Source organism: Canis lupus, chromosome 4 (assembly GCF_011100685.1).
Source record: "Canis lupus familiaris isolate Mischka breed German Shepherd chromosome 4, alternate assembly UU_Cfam_GSD_1.0, whole genome shotgun sequence".
In the NCBI taxonomy this organism is placed as follows: domain Eukaryota; kingdom Metazoa; phylum Chordata; class Mammalia; order Carnivora; family Canidae; genus Canis; species Canis lupus.
This window is the reverse complement of record NC_049225.1, coordinates 4,974,569-4,999,672: the sequence shown is the minus strand read 5'-3', so window position 1 is coordinate 4,999,672 and position 25,104 is coordinate 4,974,569. Positions and strand designations below refer to the sequence as shown.

The 25,104-nt window shown below is 39.3% G+C and overlaps 1 protein-coding gene across 6 annotated transcripts in view; it reads right to left on the bottom strand.

Annotated features, from left to right (window-relative positions):
* ARID4B (AT-rich interaction domain 4B) overlaps window positions 1–25,037 on the bottom strand; it is a 149,792-nt gene extending 124,755 nt beyond the window's left edge. For 3 of the 6 annotated variants that reach the window (XM_038533851.1, XM_038533853.1, XM_038533854.1), the window contains exons 1-2: window positions 24,608–25,035; window positions 23,723–23,777 (exon numbers count right to left, since the gene is read on the bottom strand). In XM_038533851.1, the coding sequence (XP_038389779.1) occupies window positions 23,723–23,728 (6 nt within the window). In that variant the 5' untranslated portion in view covers window positions 23,729–23,777; window positions 24,608–25,035. Of the gene's footprint in view, window positions 1–23,722; window positions 23,778–24,607 lie in introns of all 6 variants that reach the window. The other 3 variants (XR_005357743.1, XR_005357744.1, XM_038533852.1) reach the window with 2 other exon arrangements.
* Between the last annotated feature and the right edge of the window lie 67 nt (window positions 25,038–25,104).

Genomic DNA, 25,104 nt, shown 5'->3' with positions numbered 1-25,104 from the left:
GAGGGGGAGGTGAGAAACAGATAAAACTAGAATGACAAAATGTGAACCATGCTGAAGCTAGGTGATAAGTATGTGAAAATTCACTGAACCTCAATTTTGTATGTTTCAAATTTCCAAAATAACTTTTTAAGCTGTTACCACCAGCATATTTGTCATACTGAGGTGTATTCATCTCTAATCATCTATTTTTATTACTTGGAGTGTCCAGAATTTGATTATCATGAAATTATCTAAAAACTTAAAAAAATGGTTTCAAACAATACATTTACATAATCTAAAAACCAATTACCACATCATATTAAATCTATACAAAAATTACTGCTTGCATTATTAACAGTCACTATGCCTATTCAACTAGGACGCTATATTTGTTTTAGCCACACTTAATCACAACCAAAACTACAATCAGGACTTTTTTTTTTTTTTTAAGATTTTATTTATTCATGAGAGACACAGAGAGAGAGAGAGAGAGAAGCAGAGACACAGGCAGAGGGAGAAGCAGGCTCCCTGCAGGGAGCCTGACGTGGGACTCAATCCCGGGTCTCCAGGATCACACCCCGAGGCTGAAGGCAGGCGCTAAAGCGCTGCGCCACCTGGGCTGCCCAGGACTATTTAAGTTATAACTTTAGTGGCATGGAGATGGAGAACTAACCACACTGTTAACATTTGCCATAAAAGCTGGCTTTGATCCACACATAGAGACATTTCATTCATTAAAAACTGCAGACTTAGGGGTACCTCAGGCTGAGCTGAGTCAGGGGAGTGGGTAACTCTTGATCTCAGGGTTTTGAGTGTAAGCCCCACACTGGGTATAGAGATTACTTTAAAAAACAAAATAAAACAAACTGCAGTCTTATAAGTCTCTCATTGTACTTTCTAGAGCCACCTTAAAGTTTGAACCTAATTCAAGTACATATTCATTAAATACTTGTTAGCGTTTTTCAAGAGTATAAACTATGTTTTTGAAACTACCCAAATGTTTAATATGCTAACAAATAATAACTGCTGAGAGTTCAGCCTAGTCAAAAATTAACACGTGACTAATTCATCAAGGAAATAATTACTCATACAAACACTTCTTGTCCATCACTATGGGCACGAGTTTAGTAATGGTTTAGAAGTGGATGGACCTGTTCTCTGGAATACAATGGAAAGGAACACTGGTTTATGAGTCAAGAGATCAACTGAGGAGGCTAGTCTACACCAGAGTTTGAATTCCTAATTCCTGTTACAGATATGTAAGCAAAAATAATAAAAATATCTATATCACTATGTTGTCCTGAAGATTAAAGGAGATATCTGTGTTTACAAGAAGACAGAACACATATAAAGTACTCAGTAAACACTTCCTGTCATTTTTTTATTACTCTATTACTATAGTTTGTTATTTATTTACTTATTCAAAAGAGTGACGGGGGATAGAGCACACATGCACATGCGTAAGCATGAGCAGGGGGAAGGGCAGAGAGAGAGAAACAATCTCAAGCTGACTCCAGAGCATGGAGCTTGAGCTCATATCCCCATGACTACCACCTGGGCTGAAATTAAGAGTTCGCAGCCAAAGCAACGGAACCACCTAGGCATCCCACTATAGTTTGTTCTAGATTAAAGCTGCCTTGCAGGGCGCCTAGGTGGCTCAGTCGGTTAAGTGTCTATCTTCCGTTTAAGTCATGATCCCATCTGGGATTGAGTCTCCCATCAGAGTTACCTACTCAATGAGGAGTCGCTCCTCTTTCTCTCTCCCTCTGCCCTTCCCTCAGTACGTGCTCTCTCTCATTCACTCTTTCTCTCTCAAATAAATAAAATCTTTTAGGGACGCCTGAGTGCTTAGCGGTTGAGCATCTGCTCAAGGCGTGATCCTGGGATCTGGGATCAAGTTCCACATCGGGCTCCTTGCATGGAGCCTGCTTTTCCCTCTGCCTAGGTCTCTGCCTCTCTATCTCTCTTTCTCTCTCTTTCTGTGTCTCTCATGAATAAATAAATAAAATCTTTAAATAAACAAAATCTTTTAAATAAATAAATATTCCTTGCAAGAGAAAAAAATAGCCATAATACATTTTAAATAAATGTTTTTCTTCAGTGATAGTTCTTTTTCCTTCTCTTCATATCATTTTTTTTTATTTTTATTTTTTTATTTATTTATGATAGTCACAGAGAGAGAGAGGCAGAGACACAGGCAGAGGGAGAAGCAGGCTCCATGCACCGGGAGCCCGACGTGGGATTCGATCCCGGGTCTCCAGGACCATGCCCTGGGCCAAAGGCAGGCGCCAAACCACTGCGCCACCCAGGGATCCCCTTCATATCATTATTTTAGAGAATTTTAAGGATATTTTTAATCTCTAGTGCCTCCTTTACACAGAAGTTTCATTTACAGTATTTTCTTAAATATGCATAAGGCTATCTAGAGTATACTGTGGTCTCCAAGTTTCTGTTTCAATTTAAATACAAATATTAAACACATAAAGAAATAAATCCTGAAACTTAAAACCAGCCGTTTTATCATTTTAAAATCACTAAAATGGGGCAGCCCGGGTGGCTCAGCAGTTAAGCGCCGCCTTCAGCTTAGGGCCTGATCCTGGAGACCCAGGATCGAGTCCCACACATCAGACTCCCTACATGGAGCCTGCTTCTCCCTCTGCCTGTGTCTCTGCCTCTCTCTCTCTCTCTCTCTCTCTCTCGCATGAATGAATGAACGAATAAATAAAATCTTTTAAAAAAATAAAAAATAAAATCACTAAAATGTTAAGTTTCCCTCTAAAAAGTATCTCCCAAAATGATCCTAGTGTAAAATTAAATTATATAGCAACAATAAAATAAAATAATGCATTCTTTAAGTCAAATGAAATAAAAAAAATAAATGTACAAAGTTTAGTATCTAAATGTAATTTTAACAACCAAAAAAGTACCTGGCATACATAACAAATAGTATCTATAGATTACTAAATGTATTTTAACAAGTGCATTTTTTTAAAGATTTTATTTATTTGGGACCCCTGGGTGGCTCAGGAGCTGAGCGTCTGCCTTCGGCTCAGGGCGTGATCCTGGAGTCCCGGGATCGAGTCCCACATCGGGCTCCCTGCATGGAGCCTGCTTCTCCCTCTGCCTATGCCTCTGCCTTTCTCTGAGTCTCTCATGAATAAATAAATAAATCTTAAGGGAAAAAAAAAAAGATTTTATTTGAGAGAGAGGGAATGAGAAGTGGGGAGAGGCAGAGGGAGAAGCAGACCCCCCGCCCAAGCCCCAGGACCATGACCTGAGCCTAAGGCCGAGGTTAACTGAGCCAAGCAGCCACTCCTGAACAAGAGTATTATTAAACAAAAAAAGCTCTAATCTAATCACTATAAAACAACTCTAAGAGCCATGGAGAACATAAGGACATCCTGTAATGACAGATAGGGAGCTACCAGCCATAGGCATACCTAAAATGTGGCTACAGAAGAACTGAATTTTTAACTTTAATTTTAACTCAAAAACTAATGTTCAATTCACTAATTAGAAAACTTTAAAAAAAAAAAAAAAAGAAAACTTTTATGTATGTCTAGAACAACCTGGATATATGAAACTACTCTTTCAACTATAAATTTTATGAGCTGCAAATATAGATCAAGTATCACCTATGAAAACTTGGTGTCCAGGGGCACCTGGATTAAATAAGTTAATCCTGGGTGGCTCAGTGGTTGAGTGTTTGCCTTTGGCTCAAGTCGTGGTCCTGAGGTCCTGATCCGGAGGTCCTGAGATTGAGTTCCCCAATAGGCTCTTCTTCACAGGGAGCCTGCTTTTCTCCCTCTGCCTATGTTTCTGCCCCTCTCTCTGTGTCTCTCATGAATAAATCTTAAAAAAAAAAAAAAAAATTGGTGTCCAAATTAAGATGTGCTGTAGGTGTGAAATACACATCAAATTTCAAAGATATAGTGTGGGGAAAACAAAGTAAAAATCTCATTAATAATTTTCTATTGATTACCTGCTAAAATGACAATACCTTGGATATGCCAAGTTAAATATTAAAATGATTTTTACCTGTTTTTCTTTAATGCCACTACTAGAAAACTTCAAATTTCACGTGGCTCCCATTATATTCCTGCTGACAATGCTGTTCTAAACAATAGTGTAGCATCTGAGTATATGCCCACTATTTATCCCTTCTATTTATCATTAATAGTAATAATTAACAGCTGTTGTTCAGTAATATTAGGCATTATACTCAATGCTTTACATGGATTATGTAATTCAATCCCTCCAAAGTAGGAGGTCAGTTTTTATCCTCATTTCAGAGATTTTTAAAGAATCAGAGAAGCTAAAAAAAAAAAAAAAAAAAAAAAAAAAAGAATCAGAGAAGCTTAAGTCATTTGCCAAAGGTAAGTAATGGTGTGAGGATTAGAATTCAGTCTGATTTGAAAGGTTATTTTCTTAACCACTGAGGTTCTACTATCCCCAACCCTAAACTTACATTCCCGAATTTTACATTAGTTAATACACTGCCCCCAAGATGCCTCGTTAGCACAGTAGGTAGTACGAAAGTCTCATAAAGGCACTGTCCCCAAAACAAATTATCTGTCAATGAAAAATTCTCATTCAATTCCTTTTACTAAACAGTTACAAAAAAAAAAAAAAAAGCAAACCAGGAAAGAAAAAAATGGGACGTTCCAAGAACAAAAATTAACCAAAACTATATAAATTTCACTGCCAATCATTTTGTACACAGGTAATATGCACTGTATATATTTTAGCATAACGCAATACACTCTGAGCTTACTATGTACATATTCTACACCATTAGCAATCAGTAATTCAAAGACAAGTAGCCAATGTGGCCTCCCCATACCTTATGTTTACAGTTACTATTTTTTGGCACTTATAAACCAGACATAGTAAGAAGTATTTTGCATGTATCATCTTATTTAATTCATAACAAAACAAACATTTTCTTCCCATTTTTCATATGCTAAAAATAAGACTCAAAGAAACTGCCTAAGGTCATGCAGCTAGTTAAGAGTCAGAGAAGGATTTCAACCTAACAAATTGATTCTACCATATTATCTATCATTAAATGATGAGGTTAGGGACGCCTGGGTGGCTCAGCAGTTGAGCCTGCCTTTGGCTCAGGGACTGATCCTGGGGCCTGATCCCAGGGTCTGAATCAAGTCCCGCATCGGGTTCTCATGAGGAGTCTGCTTCTCTCTCTGCCTATGTCTCTGCCTCTCTCTCTGTGTCTCTCATAAATAAATAAAATCTTTAAAAAATTTAAAAATAAATGATGAGGTGAGTTGACAGCACATCATTTTGCTTATAATACACCTTTGCTGGTTTGACAATGAAGAGCAGTACTTGAATTTATCACCTCCACTAAAATAAGGTAGATTTCATTTTTAAGAAGTTAGATAGTGATCTGAATATGTACTATCAAGCTCAAATCATTCACGTATCCATCTTCTAAGAAACACCGTACAAAATATTTGATATATATAAAAGAGAAACTGTGAAAGCAAAAACTTACAACTCAAGGCACACAAAACTTGGTGAAACTGATTTTGTAAATGCATTTATGACAACAGTTGTAAGAAAAGAAAATAAATAGTTGTTCAGTATCTGCTGCCTGTCATTAGAGAGTACAGCCACAGCACAAATTTCTTAGAATCGGGAAAGACATCTTGGAGACAGAGGATCCTGTCATGCTACAAGAACCAAATCACTGGTTCCAATTCAATCTTTAGGCACATTCTAAATTAAACCATACTTAACCAGCAGCTATGTATGCAAAGAAATGCACAATAATGCAATCTAGAAATAATTTTTTCCAATCACAAAAGTAAGAAAATCTCTATGAATTACTTGCTGGAAGCAGGTTTCTATTGTACTAAGAATTAGCAGACCTCTCTTTCCATCTATATTACCTACAAGATGATATTGTGATTGTTCAAATAAAGTGTTATTGCTAAATTCATTCTAGAGCAGCATACTCCAAATTTTAACCTGGAAATAGGAATAATGAAGATGATGCATGTCTGCTCCCAAAATTCCCTTCAGCAAGGATGTTCTCAGGCACCTCCACCTCTACTTCACTCTCAAACCTTGCCTCATAGCACCACAGTTTTGCATACTTTTAAAAAGACTTTAAGTCAACCAAGTAAAAAGGTGGCTCTGAGAAAAATTAAAAAATGAAACATTAAAAACAGCAATCCCCCAAGATTAATTTGGGATATTCAAAAAAGAACAAGTAGGCACACACAAAATAATCATAAGCAGCTGTGACTTAAAACTGCCTATTACTGGTTTTCCCTGGGTGGAGGAGGGGGTTAAGCATCTGCCTCCGTCTAAGGTCATGATCAGGGCGGAAGGGGGGGGGAGCTGGGATCCAACCCCACCTGGAGCCCCACGCAGGGAGCTGAGCCCATTCCCCTCCCTATCCCACCCCCACCCTGCTTATGTCCACACTCACTTAAATAAATAAATTTTTTTTAAAGTTTTTATTTGAGAAAGGGAGAGCATGTGAGTGCTAGAAAGAGACAGAACACAAGTAGGGCAGAAGAGCAGAGGGAGAAGGAGATCCAGACTCCCGGCTGAGAGGGAGCCCGATGCAGGGCTTGATTCCAGGACCCTGAGATCATGATCTGAGCTGAAGGCAGATGTTTAACCAGCTGATCCACCCAGGTGTTCCTCAAAGTCCCCCCCCCACCCCCCACCCCCGCCTTAATTACTGTCATAGCAGTACTTTGAAAAATCATTGTAAGTAGAAAAACCTACTGCTTAAAAAAATTTATCTTTTAGACTAAAACATTTCAATCATTAAAAAAAAATTGAGTTAAGAGGCACCTGCCTGGCTCAGTCAGAGGAATGTGTGACTCCTGATCTTGGGGTCATTAGTTTGAGCCCCAAGTTGGGTGTAGAGATTACTTAAATAAATAAAACTTTAAAAACAATTTAAGTTAAGCATTCATTTGTTTTTTTCAACACTGTGCTATAAATTTTCTTTTTAAAAAAAAAAACATTTTTTTTTTTTTCATGAGAGACACAGGCAGAGGGAGAAGCAGGCTCCTCACAAGAACCCAACGCGGGACTTGACCCCGGCACTCCAGGATCACGTCCTTATCTAAAGGCAGCCGCTCAACCACTGAGCCACCCAGGCATCTCTGTGCTATAAATTTTCAATGTCCTCAACAAGCAAGGTCTGGAAAGCCTAAATTCTAAAACAAAAAGAGTCACATAAAAATCAAATAAAAAATTAACAACAGAGGTGACTGGTAATCAGTTAAACATTCTTCCAAATCCTTCCAACTCTTGATCTCAGTTCAAGTCTTGATCTCAGGGTCGTGAGTTCAAGCCCTGCATTGGGTTCCACGGTGGGCATGGAGCCTACTTAAAAAAAAAAAGTAAACAAGAGCAGTGAAGCTTTATTCTCTGGGAAGTGTCTGAGTCACTGACATTTTGTTCAGCTTCTAGAGGCCAAACTTAACTCCAATATTCAGACCAGTTTACCCAGCCCACTGGTTACCTTGGGGACCACCTATCTTTAAGCATTTACCCAAGAGATAAACCAATAAAGATCAACCAGTAAACATCTGTAATATTTCTGAGTATATTCTATGCATGACCTGTCTGTACTGACAAAGAATTTCCATTTTCATGAAATTCCTTTGTGGTAAACAATAAATATAAATCTCATTTTATAGAAAAGCCCAAAAGGCTAAATGATTTTGCTAAACTACAGTGTCTGTGGTAGGCAGAATAATGGCCTCCCTAGAGATGTTTGTATCCTAATCCCTAGAATCTGTGAAAATGTTGCTAAATAGCAAGGGAGAATTAAGGTTGCAGATGGAACTAAGGTTGCTAATCAAACTGACCTTGAAATGGGAAGATTATACTGGATTATTTGGACAGGCTGAATGAAATCACAAGGGTCTTAGGACACCTGGGTGGTTCAGTGGTTGAGCGTCTGCCTTTGGCTCAGGTCATGATCCCCGGGGTCCTAGGCTTGAGTCCTGCACTGGGCTCCCCACAGGGAGCCTGCTTCTCTCTCTGCCTATGTCTGCCTCTCTCTCTGTGTCTCTCATGAATAAAAATAAATAAATAAATAAATAAAAATAAAAGCTTTATATAAAAAAAAAAATCACAAGGGTCTTAATAGAAGTTAAAGAGGGAAGCAGAATAGTGTCAGTCAGAAATTTTAAGATAGAAGAGAGGCCAGGAGCAAAGGAATGTATGTGTACAACCTCCAAAGGCTGGAGAAGGCAAAGAAACACTTCCCACCCAGTCTGCAGAAGGAATGCAGTCCAGCAACACTCATTTCTAACTTCTGACCTCCAGAACTGCAAAATAATAAGCTTGTCTTGTTCTAAACCACCATTCTGTGGCAACTTGTTACAGCAGCAATAGGAAACAAATACAGAACCCAAATCTGTCCCTGCTCTGAAAGAATTTACTAGTTTTATAAAGAACCTACGTAGTAACATTTAGCAATGATTTGCTTATAAAAACCTGTCCCATTTAATCCCTGAAAATTCAACTTGCATTCTCCTACATACAAGTTTGATTCCTAAAGAAAATGAAATAGTGATTAATCCTGAATTTTAAAATATACTTTAACAATATAACAGGAACTTATTTGCCCAGTACCAAGGAAGCATGAAATATTCCACAGAAGTTAATTTTTTTAATAAGTGAAGTTTATACTTTTCAGAACAGAACACAACTCTACTTTTTGTGAAAATTTAATGGATCTTTCTAAATTCTTCTGCTTCCCTTGTTCCATAAAGAGAAGGAACAAAGGCGTTTGGCTGATATCAGGGTTGTGGGTTCAAGCTCCATGTTGGATGCAGAGATTACTTAAAAATAAAAACTTAAGAAAAACATAGAGATGTAATTTATTAAAACCTGAAAGTTTAAGGTCCACATTTGAAAATGGAAAGGATTACTCAACAAGAATACATTCATGTGTCTTTAGTTTTTAAAGTATCTCCCTTTTCTCTTCCTTAAGTAATCCCAGTATTCACTGTACCCATTTCAAAATCCCTCTCCCAATACCCTTACATATACATATAAACATAAGTGCACATGAACATACACACACTCACAACTCACAAAGAACCGGATACTTCTAAAACCATCTGTGGAGTATGCAAACTAGACATCTAAGTAAAAACATGAATGTTAATGAGAGGCAGAACAATATGAGTATTAGTAAGAGTTCTCATTTGAAGTAGCTTAGGTTTAAAATCTAGCTCTGCCACTTACTAATGGCATGAATTTACTTAGGACAATTACATAATCTCCTCAGCCTTACTTTTTTCATCTGCAAAACAGGGATATTCATATGCGCCTCTCAGCATTTTCTTGAGAATTACATTTTTAAATGTGTAAATGTCTAAGACATATTAAGCACTAAATAAGTAGTAGCAAAATTATAATAATAATAATGATGAATTTGATGATGTCATGAAGAATATGATGAGGGCAGAAGTTGTGTGATAAGTATTTTAATACTATTTCAAAAGGAGACAAAATTGATGAGAGCTTGATTTCGGGATAAATGGAACGTGTCTACAGCTTAGAAATCACATGTTTAGGGGCACCTGGGTGGCTCAGTAGTTGAGCATCTGCCTTTGGCTCAGATAGTGATCCCAGGGTCCTGGGATCAAGTCCGGCATTACACTTCCCACATGGAACCTGCTTCTCCCTCTGCCTGTCTCTGTTCCTCTGTGTCTCTCATGAATAAATAAAATATTAAAAAAAAAGAAAGAAAAAGAAATTACTTGTCTACTAAAATACAGGATTGTGCTAATTACCAAAGTACATAAGGATTAACCATTACTTATTATCATAGACTTATAACTCATGTCAAAGCACCTGTCTTAACACTCCAAATTGATATATAATTTTCTGGCTCTCTGTGGTCCCTTCACTTAAATCTTTCTACAATAGTTGCTTATTATTTGAAAACTCCCCCCTATCTCCCTCTATCAACACAAGAAGATTACAGTTGGAATTCTTTTCAACTGGGGGTGCCTGGAGTGATCACTCGGTTAAATGTCTGCCTTTGGCTCAGGTCATCATCATGGGGTCCTGGAATGGAGCCCTGCATCCCTGCATCGCAATGGGCTCCCTGCTCAGTGGGGAGCCTGCTTCTCCCTCTCCTGTTCCCCCTGCTTATGCTCTCCCTCTCTATGTCCTTTCAACTAGAAGGAAAAAGGCTGCATAGGAAAAAAATATTTTTATACTGGGAAAGAAAGAACGGAAAAATACAATCAAGTCCAAACAAGTAAATAGAGAAAGTTTCCAAAAGACAAGAAAACTTATAACCTAAGGGATGCCACCCAGATTGTAGTTTTTTAGTCTAGGTAACCTATGTTATCACTTGTTAATAGTCTAAATCCACAGAGCCAAATGATCTTTGAAAGTCTCTTCTAGCACTATAAGCCACAGTTCTTTCTACTCAAAATTACTCTGGCAATATAACCTGAAGATTCATTTTTCTCCTACTATAAAATATTAACTCCTCAAGGCCTTGTACCATTTTCCTCTAATTGACGATACTAATTTTCAAGCCAGTAAAGGTTCTCCCAGAAGCACTAAGTCCACTGTAGTTCATTTTAATATGTTTTCCTATGATTCTTTTCTATTTTAAAAGAATAGGGTAAATTACATAAAGTATTTAATTCCATGATACAGGTAAATTCAGCTTTAAAAGGATTTTCTTTCAATAAAGAAAGTAGGTTAAAGGTTTCTAAACTACACTCACTATTCCATAAAGCCATCAAAAGGTCACTACATGGAAACAACTTTATTACTCACTTATAACTAAGAGAGGCAGCATAGTTCAGTTTACTAACAAGAGAACAGATTCTACCATCAGTTTGATGTGTGCCTGTGGGCAAATCACTCAACATCTTTGCATCTGCTTCTCCAACCATAAAAAAGGAAAAATGCTGCTGACCTGCCTCAAAGGGATAGTAAGAAATAACTAACGATTATGAAACTTTAAAAACATAACGTGCCACTTAAAAACATTATAACACTAGTGTTAAAAAAAAATCCTTTCTAAACCACATATTCTGACCCGAAGCATCTGTGGGGGGTCAATGCCTATAGTAGCCTGTCCTACAATTAACCTTTCTAATAAACACTACTAGGAATCCCAAGCATAGCATTAGCTTCTCTAGCAGCAGGCATATAGCAGGGGGATGCTCCCTCACTAATCTCACAGCTTACCTTTTTTTTTTTTTAAATTTTTATTTATTTATGATAGTCACACACACACACAGAGAGAGAGAGGCAGAGACACAGGCAGAGGGAGAAGCAGGCTCCATGCACTGGGAGCCCGACGTGGGATTCGATCCTGGGTCTCCAGGATCGTGCCCTGGGCCAAAGGCAGGCGCTAAACCGCTGCACCACCCAGGGATCCCACAGCTTACCTTTTAATCGCAATCTCAAGCAATTAGATTTCATTATTAGTTAGTAGCTGTAATAATAATCCAAGGGCCATGAGGGACTGTCATAAACGCTACAGATGACTGGACTATTCACCACCTAGCAGTACTAGATACTCAAATAAACTAACAATACTTACTGATTACCCACTGAATGCTAAACACTGCTATACAGGAAGTTTCTACATATCTGCCAAAACTTAAAGCAAAAGAAACATAGTGGTGCCCTGTATCCATCATTTGGTAGCAGAGAAAACAGCATATTGATTGCAAATAAAATCTTGCCAAAGCCATGAAAAAAGAATGACAAAGCTCTGTTATGTATAAATGCAGAAGGACAGCTTAAAAGTTATGTAACAATATGTATAGTACAAGCCCATTTTTCTAAAACTAAGCATAACAAAATAAATCCTCCTTTGTAAAAATATATGTGTACAAAAAAAAAAAAAGGAATGGAAGAATATATACCCCAAACTGTTAGCTCAAGTTGTCCACAGGAAGTGAGACTGAGGAACGTAATGACTTTTACTATTCTCTGTATAGTTTCTATAATTTTTAATACTTATGGCAAACTTATATTGCTTTTATAATAAAAACACAAATTTCCTAGGAATAGTTTAGAAAAATTGGTCTCCTAGTTGGAGTAAAGCAAAATTAGGTGACTAAGTGTCAAAAGCCCTCAGACACCAAACAATTTTTCTTAAAATCACTGAACGACTTTCAGAAAGGATATTCAGATTTAAAAAAATAAAGATAGATCCTTTGGTGAGATAACCTTACCAAGATAAAATTGAAAAAATGAAAACTACATTTTTTTAAAACTCCCAAATAAGCATAAGCTAAACTGCCTCATTTAAACTTTGACAGCAATAGTAGCTCCTTTGTCTTCAAGCCTGTTCGGCTTCCCTTTTACTCCTCTCTAGAGTAGAGACAGGCTTGGCAGGGCCCCATCACTCATTTGCTCCACCCCCACAGGCTCTCAATGCCAGACCAGCTTCAGGTGACTAACTGCCACATCAGAACAGTGATCAGATCAAGAGAAGAAAAAAATGTTTGCCCTACATAAGCAAGCCTAGAGGTGGATGCTTATCCAGAAAATAAATATCTCCAGTGGTTCACCTAATCCAGTAACAACCCTCTAGGCTTGAAAGTAAAATTTACTTTTCCCTTGAAAGAATCCCATTTGGGCAAACCAGCAGCAAATTAGAAGAGAGAACAAGTATTATATTTACTAAGAGAAGTTTCTGCATTAAGAAGGGCTGAAATAAAATAAAAGTTTGAAACAGGAGCAAAGAGTTCTTAGAATAAAGAAATCTGGTCCCCCCCCCCCATGAAATTTTTTTTTAAGATTTACTTATTTTTTATTTAAGAGAACGCATGCATGAGTGTGCACATGAATGGGGACCAGCAGGCATAAGAAGTAGGCTCCCCTCCCCACTGAGCAAGGAGCCCAACAAGGGGACTCAATCCCAGGACCCTAGGATCATGATCTGAGCCAAAGGCAGATGCTTAACCGATTGAGCCCATCGAGGGGCCCCTGAAATATTCTGTTTTTAAGGAATTCATAAAGACAAAAATAACAGGTTTTAACCTTAATTACAAAATTACAACTTTCCCTCCAAACTTCCAAATCAACTTTTAAGTTAGAAAAGATTAGAGTAACTATATCACCCTGGAAGCTAATTTAAACTCACAAAAGTTTGCACATTCTTTCCACAGAACTAATAATAATAGCTACAATTTACTGAGAATTTATTACATAATAGATCCTGTTCTTACATTTAGTCATCCCCAATAACCCAATGAGGTGGGTACTACAAATGCTTCTCATTTTAGACAAGGACACCAGCCTTCTTAGAATGTTTAAGAAAACTGCCCACAACCTGGGAGAGTCCCAATTCGATCCTAAGCAGTCTTGATTAAAGAATCCTCACTCTATCAGTTTACAAAAGAAGTGACAGGCTTTTATGGGAATAAGAAAGCTACCATATACTGACTACTTACAACTATACCAAGTGCAGTATAAAGCATTTTAAATGTTATTTCATTTAGTACTTACACAACTTTGTAAGGCAACTATTATTATCCCCATTTTGAAGAAAAAATGAAACTGATGTTTCCTTTCATTGCAAAAATAAATAACTCTCCCCAACTTCAACAGCCAAGTAAAAAACACAGAGAGACAGTACTGGGAACAAGACCTCTCTTTCCAAGCCATATGCTCTTAATCATTTATACTGTTTATTGGGCACTTTAACTAAACAAAGATGGTTTTTATAGTCATATTCAAGTATAGTTTTTTACTACTGGTTTAAAGTGAATCTTTTCTTTACCATTTGCTCAGAGTTTTGTAGTTTATAATCTTCATTTCTGCTATTAAAGTAAATGATTAAAAAAATAAATGATTTTCAAAGAAACTTCTTAAACAGGTACCAACAATTATGCTTTCATAAATGATTATGCCCAGCAAAATTATCAAATTAGGAGACAGCAGCCTATTCCCTGTTAAAGCTTTGACACAGAACTTCAGATATAAGTCACACTGCCAAAAATCTATAAAATTAGAAGTGGTTTAAATAGGTCTATATAAAGTATCCATACCACCATTCAAGATACACTACATATAATCTGACAGACTTTAATAGTATAAAGCTATTACATAATTATTTTTCTCTTAATGATAGCCAAATTTATAATTTGAAAGTGACATACACTATTTTCTGTAAGATTTTCTTCCTTACAAATCATAACAGGCCAGAGAATCAGCCTCTGTTACCTGGCTGCCAACACCAATGTTAAACTGACAAGACACACCAGGCCAAGAGTAATATAATCTCTAACTGTATCCTAAAGCTAAGTACATCTGGATATTCAGTTAGATTTTATCCTTGCTTCAGATGACCCCATTTGACAAATAACTGAATGCGGAAAAAGTAAGAGGAAACACATATTAAGTTTTACAATAAACAGTTTCATAAGTAAAGCCAGTGTGCTGAAAACTATACCTCCAGATTTCTAGAGCAACCTTTTAAAATCATTTTATGAAATGTTTCCATGAATCAAAGGCTATTTACTTATAACTGAAAAAAATTAAAATTCTTCTTATATATTCAAAAAGTCAAATATTGTAAGCTATGTACGCATTTCACATAAATGCTAACATTTCAGATATAAAAACTCTTTTCTGATTGTACATGATCTAAACAAAAAAATTAGAATATAAAATAAGTAGTAAGCAATGGATTACATGTTTGTCTAAGGGTATGAGTAAAAGGACTTATGAACTATTCCTCTTAAAATGATTAGTAGCTGATCAGCTAACAGGTGTTACTACAGAGCTGTGTTCCCTAATATTTGTATTGCAGATTCCACCGGGAAGACAATGAAAGCTATGGTTCACCTTCCCAAGAAAGCATATGGCCATATGAAATTCTGCACATAACTCCAAGGAGAGGAGAAATTTTTAACACATCTTGAAGCCCATACTTGGACCTTCTGAGTAGAGTATGAGCAAGTATTGATAAAGGAATACTGGGAACTATACTCAAAGCAAGACAAGTGTCATTTTAAAACTTTCCCTCTTTCTTGCCTTTTATTTTTATTCCTTGCTTCTATTAACCAGCCTAAATATGACCATTATCATAGAAAGTTAAACATGAAATTTGTTTTCTCTCTCTGTAAACTAACCCCCAGATATCTTATTTTCTAATAAACTATTCATATACTTTTATAAACTCATTTTTTCCCTCCCTAAACCTGACTGCTATCTTGAATCTGAGTATGAAAATGATCAGATTTCTAGAAACACAACTTGAATGTCCAAATGTCCAAAGCAGAAATGTAATAAAATTTATACAGTTCTCTTTTAAAATTAAGTTAAAAAATAATAAAATTAAGTTAAACATACTGACTAGTATTTTAAGAGCTAACAAATATGCATAGTCTTATTTTGATGAAAAATAATTAAATGAAAAATATTTCAATTATCTTGGGAACAAAAGCTAGTTATAACTTGTTTCGTTCAATGTCCATTAGGTGTAAAGGAGGCCCAACTGAAAAGAAAAAAAGATTGACACATTTTCTCTATAGGCCTTATCAAAAATTCACATTTTCTACTATCTGCAACATTTAAATATCAAAAGAATTAATATGACTATGGCTTCCACTGTTACTATGTCATGCAGAATACTAGATCATAATTCTTACAAATGTAGAAACATCTTTGTTCTGTGACACCAAGAGGAAGACAGTAAGAATCTTATTTTTAAACAATTCATCAAGAATAAAAGTTTGCAACTGTTTTAAACGTGTCTATTACTAAAAAATTAATACAGCATACCTGTATCTTGTTTAAAACCACATTTCACAGAACACATCACTCAGCATTTCTCACAAATATAAAATATAATGCTTACTTCCAAAAATTACACAGCCCTAACTTCATCCTAAACACCAGTTTTTTAATTATGCACCCAAAAAATCTTGGTATCCTCCTCGATTCTCCTTGCTCTACATTCAATCTGACTGGAACGCCTGTCAGCTCTATCTCCTAAAGAAATCTAGACTTTGATCTAGAGTCTCTAGACTCCTCACTTCCCTCACTGTGGTGGCCGATATCCCACCATCATCATTTATTAAAATAAAATAGCTTCCTGGGGCAGCCCTGGTGGCTCAGTGATTTAGCGCCCCCTTCAGCCCAGGGTGTGATCCTGGAGACCCAGGATCGAGCCCCACCTCAGGTTCCCTGCATGGAGCCTGCTTCTCCCTCTGCCTGTGTCTCTGCCTCTCTCTCTGTGTCTCTCATAAGTAAATGAATAGAATGTTCAAAAAAAAAGCTTCCTAAGTGGTCAGCTTCTATTCTATCTTCAACTTGCCTTCATCAGCCTGTTTTTAACACAGTAGTCGGCGATCCCTTAAAACTATAATGAGGGATCCCTGGGTGGCGCAGCGGTTGGCGCCTGCCTTTGGCCCAGGGCGCGATCCTGGAGACCCGGGATCAAATCCCACGTTGGGCTCCTGGTGCATGGAGCCTGCTTCTCCCTCTGCCTATGTCTCTGCCTCTCTCTCTCTCTGTGTGTGACTATCATAAATAAATGAAAAAAAAAAAAAAAAAAAAGACCTTCTTCTCTGGCTTAACGTGTTAAAAAAAAAAAAAAACTATAATGAAAATCTGCCACTCTGTAATTAGACTGCAAATTCCTCTGTTCAAAACTCACAGTTGTTCCCTATTTCTATCAGAGTAAAAATCGCAATCCTTAACAAAGGCCTTCAAGGTTCTAGATAATCTGATCTGCTCTGTCCCCAACCTGCATCCCCTTCATCTGTCTGACCCATGCCCTCCTATTCTCTTCTCTTCTTACTGCACTCCAGCCACCCTGGCCTCTGTGCAGTTCACTGAACATGCTGAGCTGCCTGGAAAGCCACATGACTAACTCTTTCACATCCTTCAGTCAAGTATTTGCATAAATGTCTTAATACACCTTTTTGACCACCTTATTTATATAACTATAACCTCTGCCCCAACTTCCACATTCCCTACCCTCCTTACCCAGCTCCACTCTTATTTCCATACTATTTGCCACCTAATAAACTAGATTACTTATTATGTTGATTCCCCTTTGTCTTCTCCACTACACCTTAAAATGTAAAATCCAGGGATCCCTGGGTGGCTCAGCGGTTTAGCGCCTGCTTTTGGGCCAGGGCATGGTCCTGGGGTCCCAGGATCGAGTCCCACGTCAGGCTCCTGGCATGGAGCCTGCTTCTCCCAATGCCTGTGTCTCTGCCTCTCTCTCTCCCTATCATGAATATATAAATAAAAAAAAAAAAAATCTTAAAAAAAAAAATGTAAAATCCACAGGGCTGGGATTTTGTCTTGTTCCCTGAAATAATCCTAAACAGCTAGAACAGAGACCAGCATGTAAGTGTTCAATAAATGTTGGATAAATTTTTTAAGTGTCCAAATCTTTGGTGGTCATGTAATACAATGGCACAAAGCATCTGAAGTTAAACACACAGCTCTCTAAAGGGTTACCATAGATAGTGCTACTTCCCTAAAAACAGAAAGATCCACTCCTCCTAGAACCCAAGAAAATTAAAAATATATGTTCACACAAAAACGTTCATAGCAGCATTTATTCCCAATAGGCAAAAAGTGGAAATAATCCACCACATGTCCAACAGCTAATAAGTGGATTAGCCATATGTGGTATATCCGTTAAATGAAATATTATTCACCAATAAAAAGGAATACAGTACTGATACATGCTACAAAATGAACCTTGAAGATACTATGCTGAGTGAAAGAAGTCAGACACAAAAGGCCACATGTAGTATGATTCCACTGACAGGAAATGTCCAGAACAAGCAAATCCATAGAGACAGAAAGTAGATTAGTGACTGCCGGGGGAAGGACAGAGGAGAACAACGAGTGACAACTAATACGTACAAGTTTCTTTCTGGGAAGACAAAAACGTTCTACAGTTAAACAGTAGTAATATATGCACAATCTTGTGAAAATACTAAGTACTGACCTGTATACTTTAAGATTTATTTGAGAGAGAGCTTGCACATGCCTGCATGCCAGACTGCGCTCAGTGCAAGAGTGGGGGGAGGGGACAATGGGAGAAAGCATCTCAGGCCAACTTCCTTGCTGAGCTGCTGAGCCAGAAGCCTGAGGTGCAATCCCACAACCCTGAGATCGTGACCTGAGCTGAAATCAAGTCGAACACTTAACTAACTGACCATCCAGGCACCCCTGAACTGTACACTTTAAAAGGGTGAATTCTATGAATTCTGTGAATTCTATGGGAAGGAATACTCAGGTCAATGTTCATGGCTCACTAATAAGGGAACACTAAGAGTTGGGAATGCCTTCCTGGCTGCATTCAATCTTCAGAATCCCATCCACCAACTAATCACAGAAAACATATTTTAAAAGGGGAGGCAGGGGGCTAGTCATCCGTAGGCAGCAGTAAGCAGAACTTTTCCTTCACATCCAATCCATTCAAATCCTATCATCCCCACCTGCAACACATCCACCTCTCATACCTGGTCCACCACCATCTCTCACCAGAACTAACCTGGCAGCCTTGCCACTGGTGCCCCTCCTTCTAGTCCTGCTCCACCCCAGTCTATTCTCCCAACAGCAGTTACTGCTTAAAAATGTACATCAGATCACTTCACTCTCTTGCTCAAGACCCTTCAGTGACTTCCAATACACTCAAATTTTACCCTAAGTAAGCCCTTCCCCATGGCCTACAAGGCCCTACAGTATACTGGTCCTTGTGATCTCTCTAGCCTCAGCTCCTACCACTCCAGCTCTAAAGGCCTTCTTCCTGTTCCTTAAGGTATGCCAAGGTCAAACAGGCCAAAAACATTCCTCCCCAGGACCGTAGCATTTGTTTTTCTGCCTGGACTGCTCTTCCCCCCAGATAACTGAATGGTTCACACTATTACTTGTTTCACATGATGCTTTCCACAAACAGGCCATTTATTTTATTTTATTTTTTTTAATTTTTATTTATTTATGATAGTCACAGAGAGAGAGAGAGGCAGAGATATAGGCAGAGGGAGAAGCAGGCTCCATGCATCGGCAGCCCGACATGGGATTCGATCCCGGGTCTCCAGGATCGCGCCCTGGGCCAAAGGCAGGCGCCAAACCGCTGCACCACCCAGGGATCCCAAACAGGCCATTTATTACACCTCAACTAAAGTTAACACTTTCAGGGGATCCCTGGGTGGCTCAGCGGTTTAGCACCTGCCTTTCACCCAGGGCATGATCCTGGAGTCCCGGGATCGAGTCCCACATCAAGATCCCTGCATGGAGCCTGCTTCTCCCTCAGCCTGCGTCTCTGCCTCTCTCTGTGTCTCTCATGAATAAATAAATAAAATCTTTAAAAAAAATAAAAAAATAAAAAAATAAAGTTAATACTTTGTCTTTCTGGCACTGTATGCTCTTACTCTGATTATGCTTTGTCTTCACAGCACATCACCTTTTTTTTTTTTTTTTTTGGCATGGTGTCCATCTATCCTAAAATGCAAAGTAAACCCCACGAGGTTAAGAACTCTTTTTTTGTTCACTGCTGCATCCTCAATACCTAGAAGCATATCTGGTACATGGAGGGCATACAATGATCTGTTCAGTGACTGAATTTGCAGACTGAAGCAGCAAAAACACATTCTTCAGTGAAATATGTACTCATCCAGCATACTTAAAAAAAAATTACGATAAAGAATTAGCAATTTAGACAAAAACCAAGTCATTATTTTACAAAATTACCCGTTCATCAAAAAGACCACAAATTCATAGGACAAAATACATATGCTATATTATATATGTAAATCCTTTCAAATACTACAGTTTAAAGTTAACTATGAGGTTAATATTCACACGGAATTAACCAAGCCTCTGAGTTCTCTTCATCCTACCTGATTCCTTAATCTTACATCTTAACTAGTATTATGTGGACATCACACAGGCCCCTTCAATACTCAAAACCCTATACATCTTTCCTCAATGCCAATATATTTCAGTTGACAATAACATCCATCTCATGCCCCAAGAAACTTCCATCTTCTTCCCACCCCAGGGTTAGTTACTAGGTTCTAAATTCTGCTTCCTAGGTATCATTCAAGCCCTTACCTCTCACTTGGACATCTCACTTGGAATCTCCAGATCTTCCATTCAGAATACGTCTAATATTCACTACAATACCACCAAAGTGACCTCTCCATAAATCCACCAACTTTACTCCTTTCAAACAACGTTCAGTGGTTCCATGTATCTTTCAAGAAAATTTTCAACTCCCTAACTTAGCCTGCCTCCCATCACTGCCCTCCTATTCCCTCCTCCAAATACATTATGCTTTACGTTAGGCACAGTTAACTAACAGTTTCCAAATACATCATCTTGGTTTTTTCCATTTTCCTAGATGCAGTCCCCTTTCTGCCTCAAACGCTTTTCTACCCTTCTTTGCCCAATCAAAACTTTAACACTTAGCTTAGATGTCAATTCTACCAGAGAACTTTCCATGACTGATTTAGATGTCCTCTTCTGTCCTCCCACAGCACTTACCACAATTACTGTATAGTGCAGTCAACACTCTTATAATTCAGTATGTGCTGTTGTGCTTTATTTTTCTCTGTCTTCTACTAGATTGTGAACTCCTTGAGAGCAGATCTGATAGCTTATTGACCTTCATTCCACACTGACTGATGCATGCAAGTTGTTGTTGTCAAATGAATGATTTATGAAAGGGGGTGGGGGAAGAGGAATAAAGAAGAGAAAGAAAAAGGGTAGATGGAGTGACAGTAGACAAAGGAAGGCAGAGGGAAGAAGTGAATAAAAAGGAAGAAGGGGAAAAAGGAAGGGAAAGAAAGAAGGAAAAGAGGAGCAAGGGAAAGAAAAGGGAGAGGGGAAGAAAGGCATAGAGGGGTGAGAACATGCACATAAGCAAAGGGCGTTTGTAATCGAACATTTCACATTATTTTTATGTGTTCTGAAGCTAGTGATTCCTGAAGAGTATGGTACATCTGAAAAAACTCCATCTCCCCAAGCTTCTAAGCACAACCATCTAAATCACTTATCCCATAAAGATTCTGAAATCTCTAGCCTCTCCAGCTTCTCCCACTTCACTTGAAAATTTACTGCAACGTAATGAGAGATGTTAATAACATGTACAATGTATAAACAAGAAAACAGTTTTAGTTAGAAAAAAGTAGGAAATGAATCTGACATAATTGAGTCTTGGAATCATTTACAAACTTTTAATAATCTAGGATTTCCTGATAATGTGCTATTACTGACACTGGAAGATCTATAAAAAGTATAAAAAATAAATCCAACATAACCCCAACATCATGACCTATGTTAAGAACAAAACTGCTTTTGTGTTACAGTGCTATTTCTCAAAAACACACTGGGCAAAAATATTACAAGACAGAATACACTAGTGAGTAAAGGGACTTTATTTTAATAAACTCTTGAATACTACAGCAAAATTGTTTCTAAAACACATAACACTTTAAATGATATATACATTTTTATTTTGGGACTTTAAAGCAACAACCAGAAAAGTATTACTAAACATTCTTTCAATGACATCAATAGACTGTCACTTAATAAAATTTAAAAATTTCTTGTGACTAATAAAGCAGATAATAAAAACCTAAAAGCTGCCTCAAAGTACAAACATGTTTTGTTAGATCTGATAAATAGCATAAATCCTTCTATAACTCAGTTGTCATTACAATTTACAAACAGGGAATACAAAAAAAAAAAAGAAAACTTAAGCCTAATATAATCACTACTAAATACTTTTTGAATTGCAACTTTGTTAAAGCAAAATACCAATCATGGGCAGCCTCTCAATATTCACCATGTAAGAAATTAAGTTCCAAGAAATGAGCTAATTTGTAGTACTGCTGACTGCCAGTGTACTCCCATTGAGAAGGCTCACTATATATACAGTAACAGGAAGTTCTTCTTGTATAAAATTAGAAATTTTCTTTAATAATTCCTTCCTTTCAACATTACTAGTACCCCTTTTCAAAAAGCAATAATAATGGAAATGCTAAGCACTTAAAATTACTAGTACTAAAATGACACCAAAAAAATTTGCATTTGCCAAATACTATGAAACTTTTAAGGCTAAAGTTTCCAACGTACTTTCATTTTTTAAACACGCAAGTTTAAAAAAAAAGGGGGAAATGAAAGGAAGAAAAGGCAAGAAAAGAAAATTTAAATCTTAAGGACCTCCAACTTACTACATTTCTTTTAATCAAACATTAACAGAGTACCTAAGATATACACCGGGAACTACAACAGATTGCGATACCTATCACAAACTAAATGCTCTTATTCAGCTTCTGAATTTATTATATGTTATTCAACCCAATGCCTTTCTTAAGAAATTCTCACCCAATACCAAGGAAGATATACGGTTTTCCTTAAAAAATTCACTTGTCAAAAAAAAAAAAAAAAAAAAAAAATTCACTTGTCTCTGTTTTATACAGGTCACAAGAGTTATAGCTAGCATCTGTGAATAACAAAAGGGATTTGTTTCTGAAACATCATTGATTGTATTTTTCATTTACATGAAGGTGAGACAGAAAAATTCAGCAGATATTTTCAGTTTATAGCACCCCAAACTCAAGAAGAAAAAAATCTAAAAAAAAAAAAATCTACAGCTAAACTTAATTACTTTATATAGCTGATAAATATTTAAGTAGTCACAGCTTTTATTTTCTTCCATAAACACAAGCATTACAAATTTTCATTTAGATGCAGTACTATAAAAGCAGAAAATCCTAAAAGAAAACTTGTTTTCAAATAATTCCAAGGAACTACCAAAAGTAGACATTTATATTTTCACATACTATTCTATCCATTTCTATACTTGTGAACACACCCTACCCTTTCAAGCACTTCTGAATTTGTCACGAATGAAAAATATCTCTAGTCTCTAAGTTCCACCAGTTGAACCTAGACATGTCAGATATCTAACTAAGGCTTTTTATTCTCGGATGTATTAAAGATTGACAGCATTCAATTACATATACCAAAAAAAAAAAAAAAAAAACCCAAAACCAACCTATACTTTCTTTCCTTGCAATAATTTCTTCCACGAACTAAGTAAATTCTACTTTTTACACACTCTCCTCCATTCAGTTAACATGTTTATATTTAAGAGGAACCTGGCAATGGGTTTTCCACATCAATCCACACTGGTTCTATTACAGTATCTGACAATTTACCGACTAAAAGGATCAAAGAAAAAATAAACCAAATAATCCTAAATCCCAGGAAATACAAGGAAAAACTGAGGTGTGTAAAGATTCTCTTCAAAAATCTCTCGACTCAGATTATTTTCATAGCTTACCAAATAGGTCTTCTGCTAAAAACCCACAACACTGTTCACACAATAAACGAGATTTTCTTTCATCGGTGTAATCGATAGAACCACAATACAGTTCAGTTTCTAGAGTCGGATTACTTGACCTGCTTTTTCTGTTTTACCTTTTAAAATACTTTATTTCATGCAATTACTCCTGCCTTACCCTGCAAGAAGAGACGGTCTATATGGGAGAATTATGCTCCGTGTGACATCCTATAAGTGGCCCCAACTCCACAGCAGAGCCGACAGAGCCACACCAGCTGACCCCCATCGTCTTCCGGGAAACGGGCTCCGGCACCCCGCCACCAAACACACCTTCCTCGGCAAAACTCGGAGGCCCCACACGCGGCCTCCATCAAACCCCCCTGTTCTGTAACCCCAGAGCTCGGTTTCCGTAAGCAATCCTACCTTCATGATGATTCCGGGACCGCGATCCCCGCGAAAACACCAGATTCACCTGCACCTGGAGGGGAAACAAAAGACACCCAGTCAACACTACAGGCACCCCTCTGCACCGGCGGAAGCGGAGGGAACCGGGCGAAGCCCGAAGCCCGACGCCCGAAGCCCGAAGCAAGAAACGTAGCGGGCGTCAGCCCCGGAACCACCACACGCCGACGAGGGGGCTCCCCGCGGCCTCGCCAGCCCCGCAAACCGAGCCACCTACACAGCTCGGCAGCTTCCCGTCCCCATTGTCGGGACCCGACGGAGTTTCCCGTCTCCGACAATGACGCCATTTCTGTCAGAGAAGAAACTCACAACAAGCCCGGGGGCCGGCGCAGGGCCGGCTGTCCCCACCGGGGGCCTCTGGGCCCCGCCGAGCGGCTCGGCGCCCCATAGGGTCGCGCAGGCCCCGGCTCCAGGGGCCCCGGGTGGGGGCGGCGGGAGGCCGGGCGGGCCGGAGGGCCGCGGGCAGGACGACCCACCGCACAGCCGCTGCCCACGTCCCGTTCCCGGGCGGAGACCGGACAAGTGCGAGCGGGATCCCCGGCGGCCGGGCCGCGGGGGCCGCCAAAGGACCGAGGGGCCGGGAGACCGCACGGCCCCCCGTGCCGGCCCGGGCCCCCCACCGCGGCCCAGAGCCGCTGAACCGCTGAGTGTGCGGCCGCCAGGATGGGGGGCGACTCGCACTCTGCAACTGCATGGGGGCGGGGGCTCCCGGGAGGCCGAGGCCCCGAACCCCAGCGCCCGGCGAGACACCGAGCGATCGTCCCCCGCTCCTCGGCCGGGCCGGGCCGGGTGACTCCCGAACGGACCCCCTCACGAGACAGCGAGAGCCTCGGAAAATGCCCCTACCTTCCGCGGAGGCGAGCTCTGACCCTGGCACGTCCAGAGTTCCCTCCCCTACTCCCCCCCAAAACCAGTAGGCCCGGGGGAGAGATGGGGGAAGAAGGGCGGCGGGTCCAGCGGTTGCTGAGGCTGAAGCTCCGGCTCCTCCTCCTCCCGCGGCGGCGACTGGTACCTTTGTTTGGCGGCCGCTCGGGCTCCCTCGCTGGGGGGAGGGGGGGACGACGAAAAATCCCTCCCGGACTGGAGGTCCGGGCCCCGAATCGCGCTGCCCTCCAGAGGACGGCAGCGCCAGACCCTCTGCGGCTCCCTCCGGGCAAAGGTCCAGGCGGTGGCCGTGGCGGCGGCAAGCTTAAGCCCAAGACTCTCCCTCCGCTCCGGCGCCCGAGCTCCTCACTCCGGACTCGACTGACGGGCAAACATCGCTCCCCCCCCCCCCGCTCAGTGCCCCCCCTCCCTTCTCTCTCCCCTCCCCTAGAAGCTTGCCCCTCCCCTACCTCTTTCCC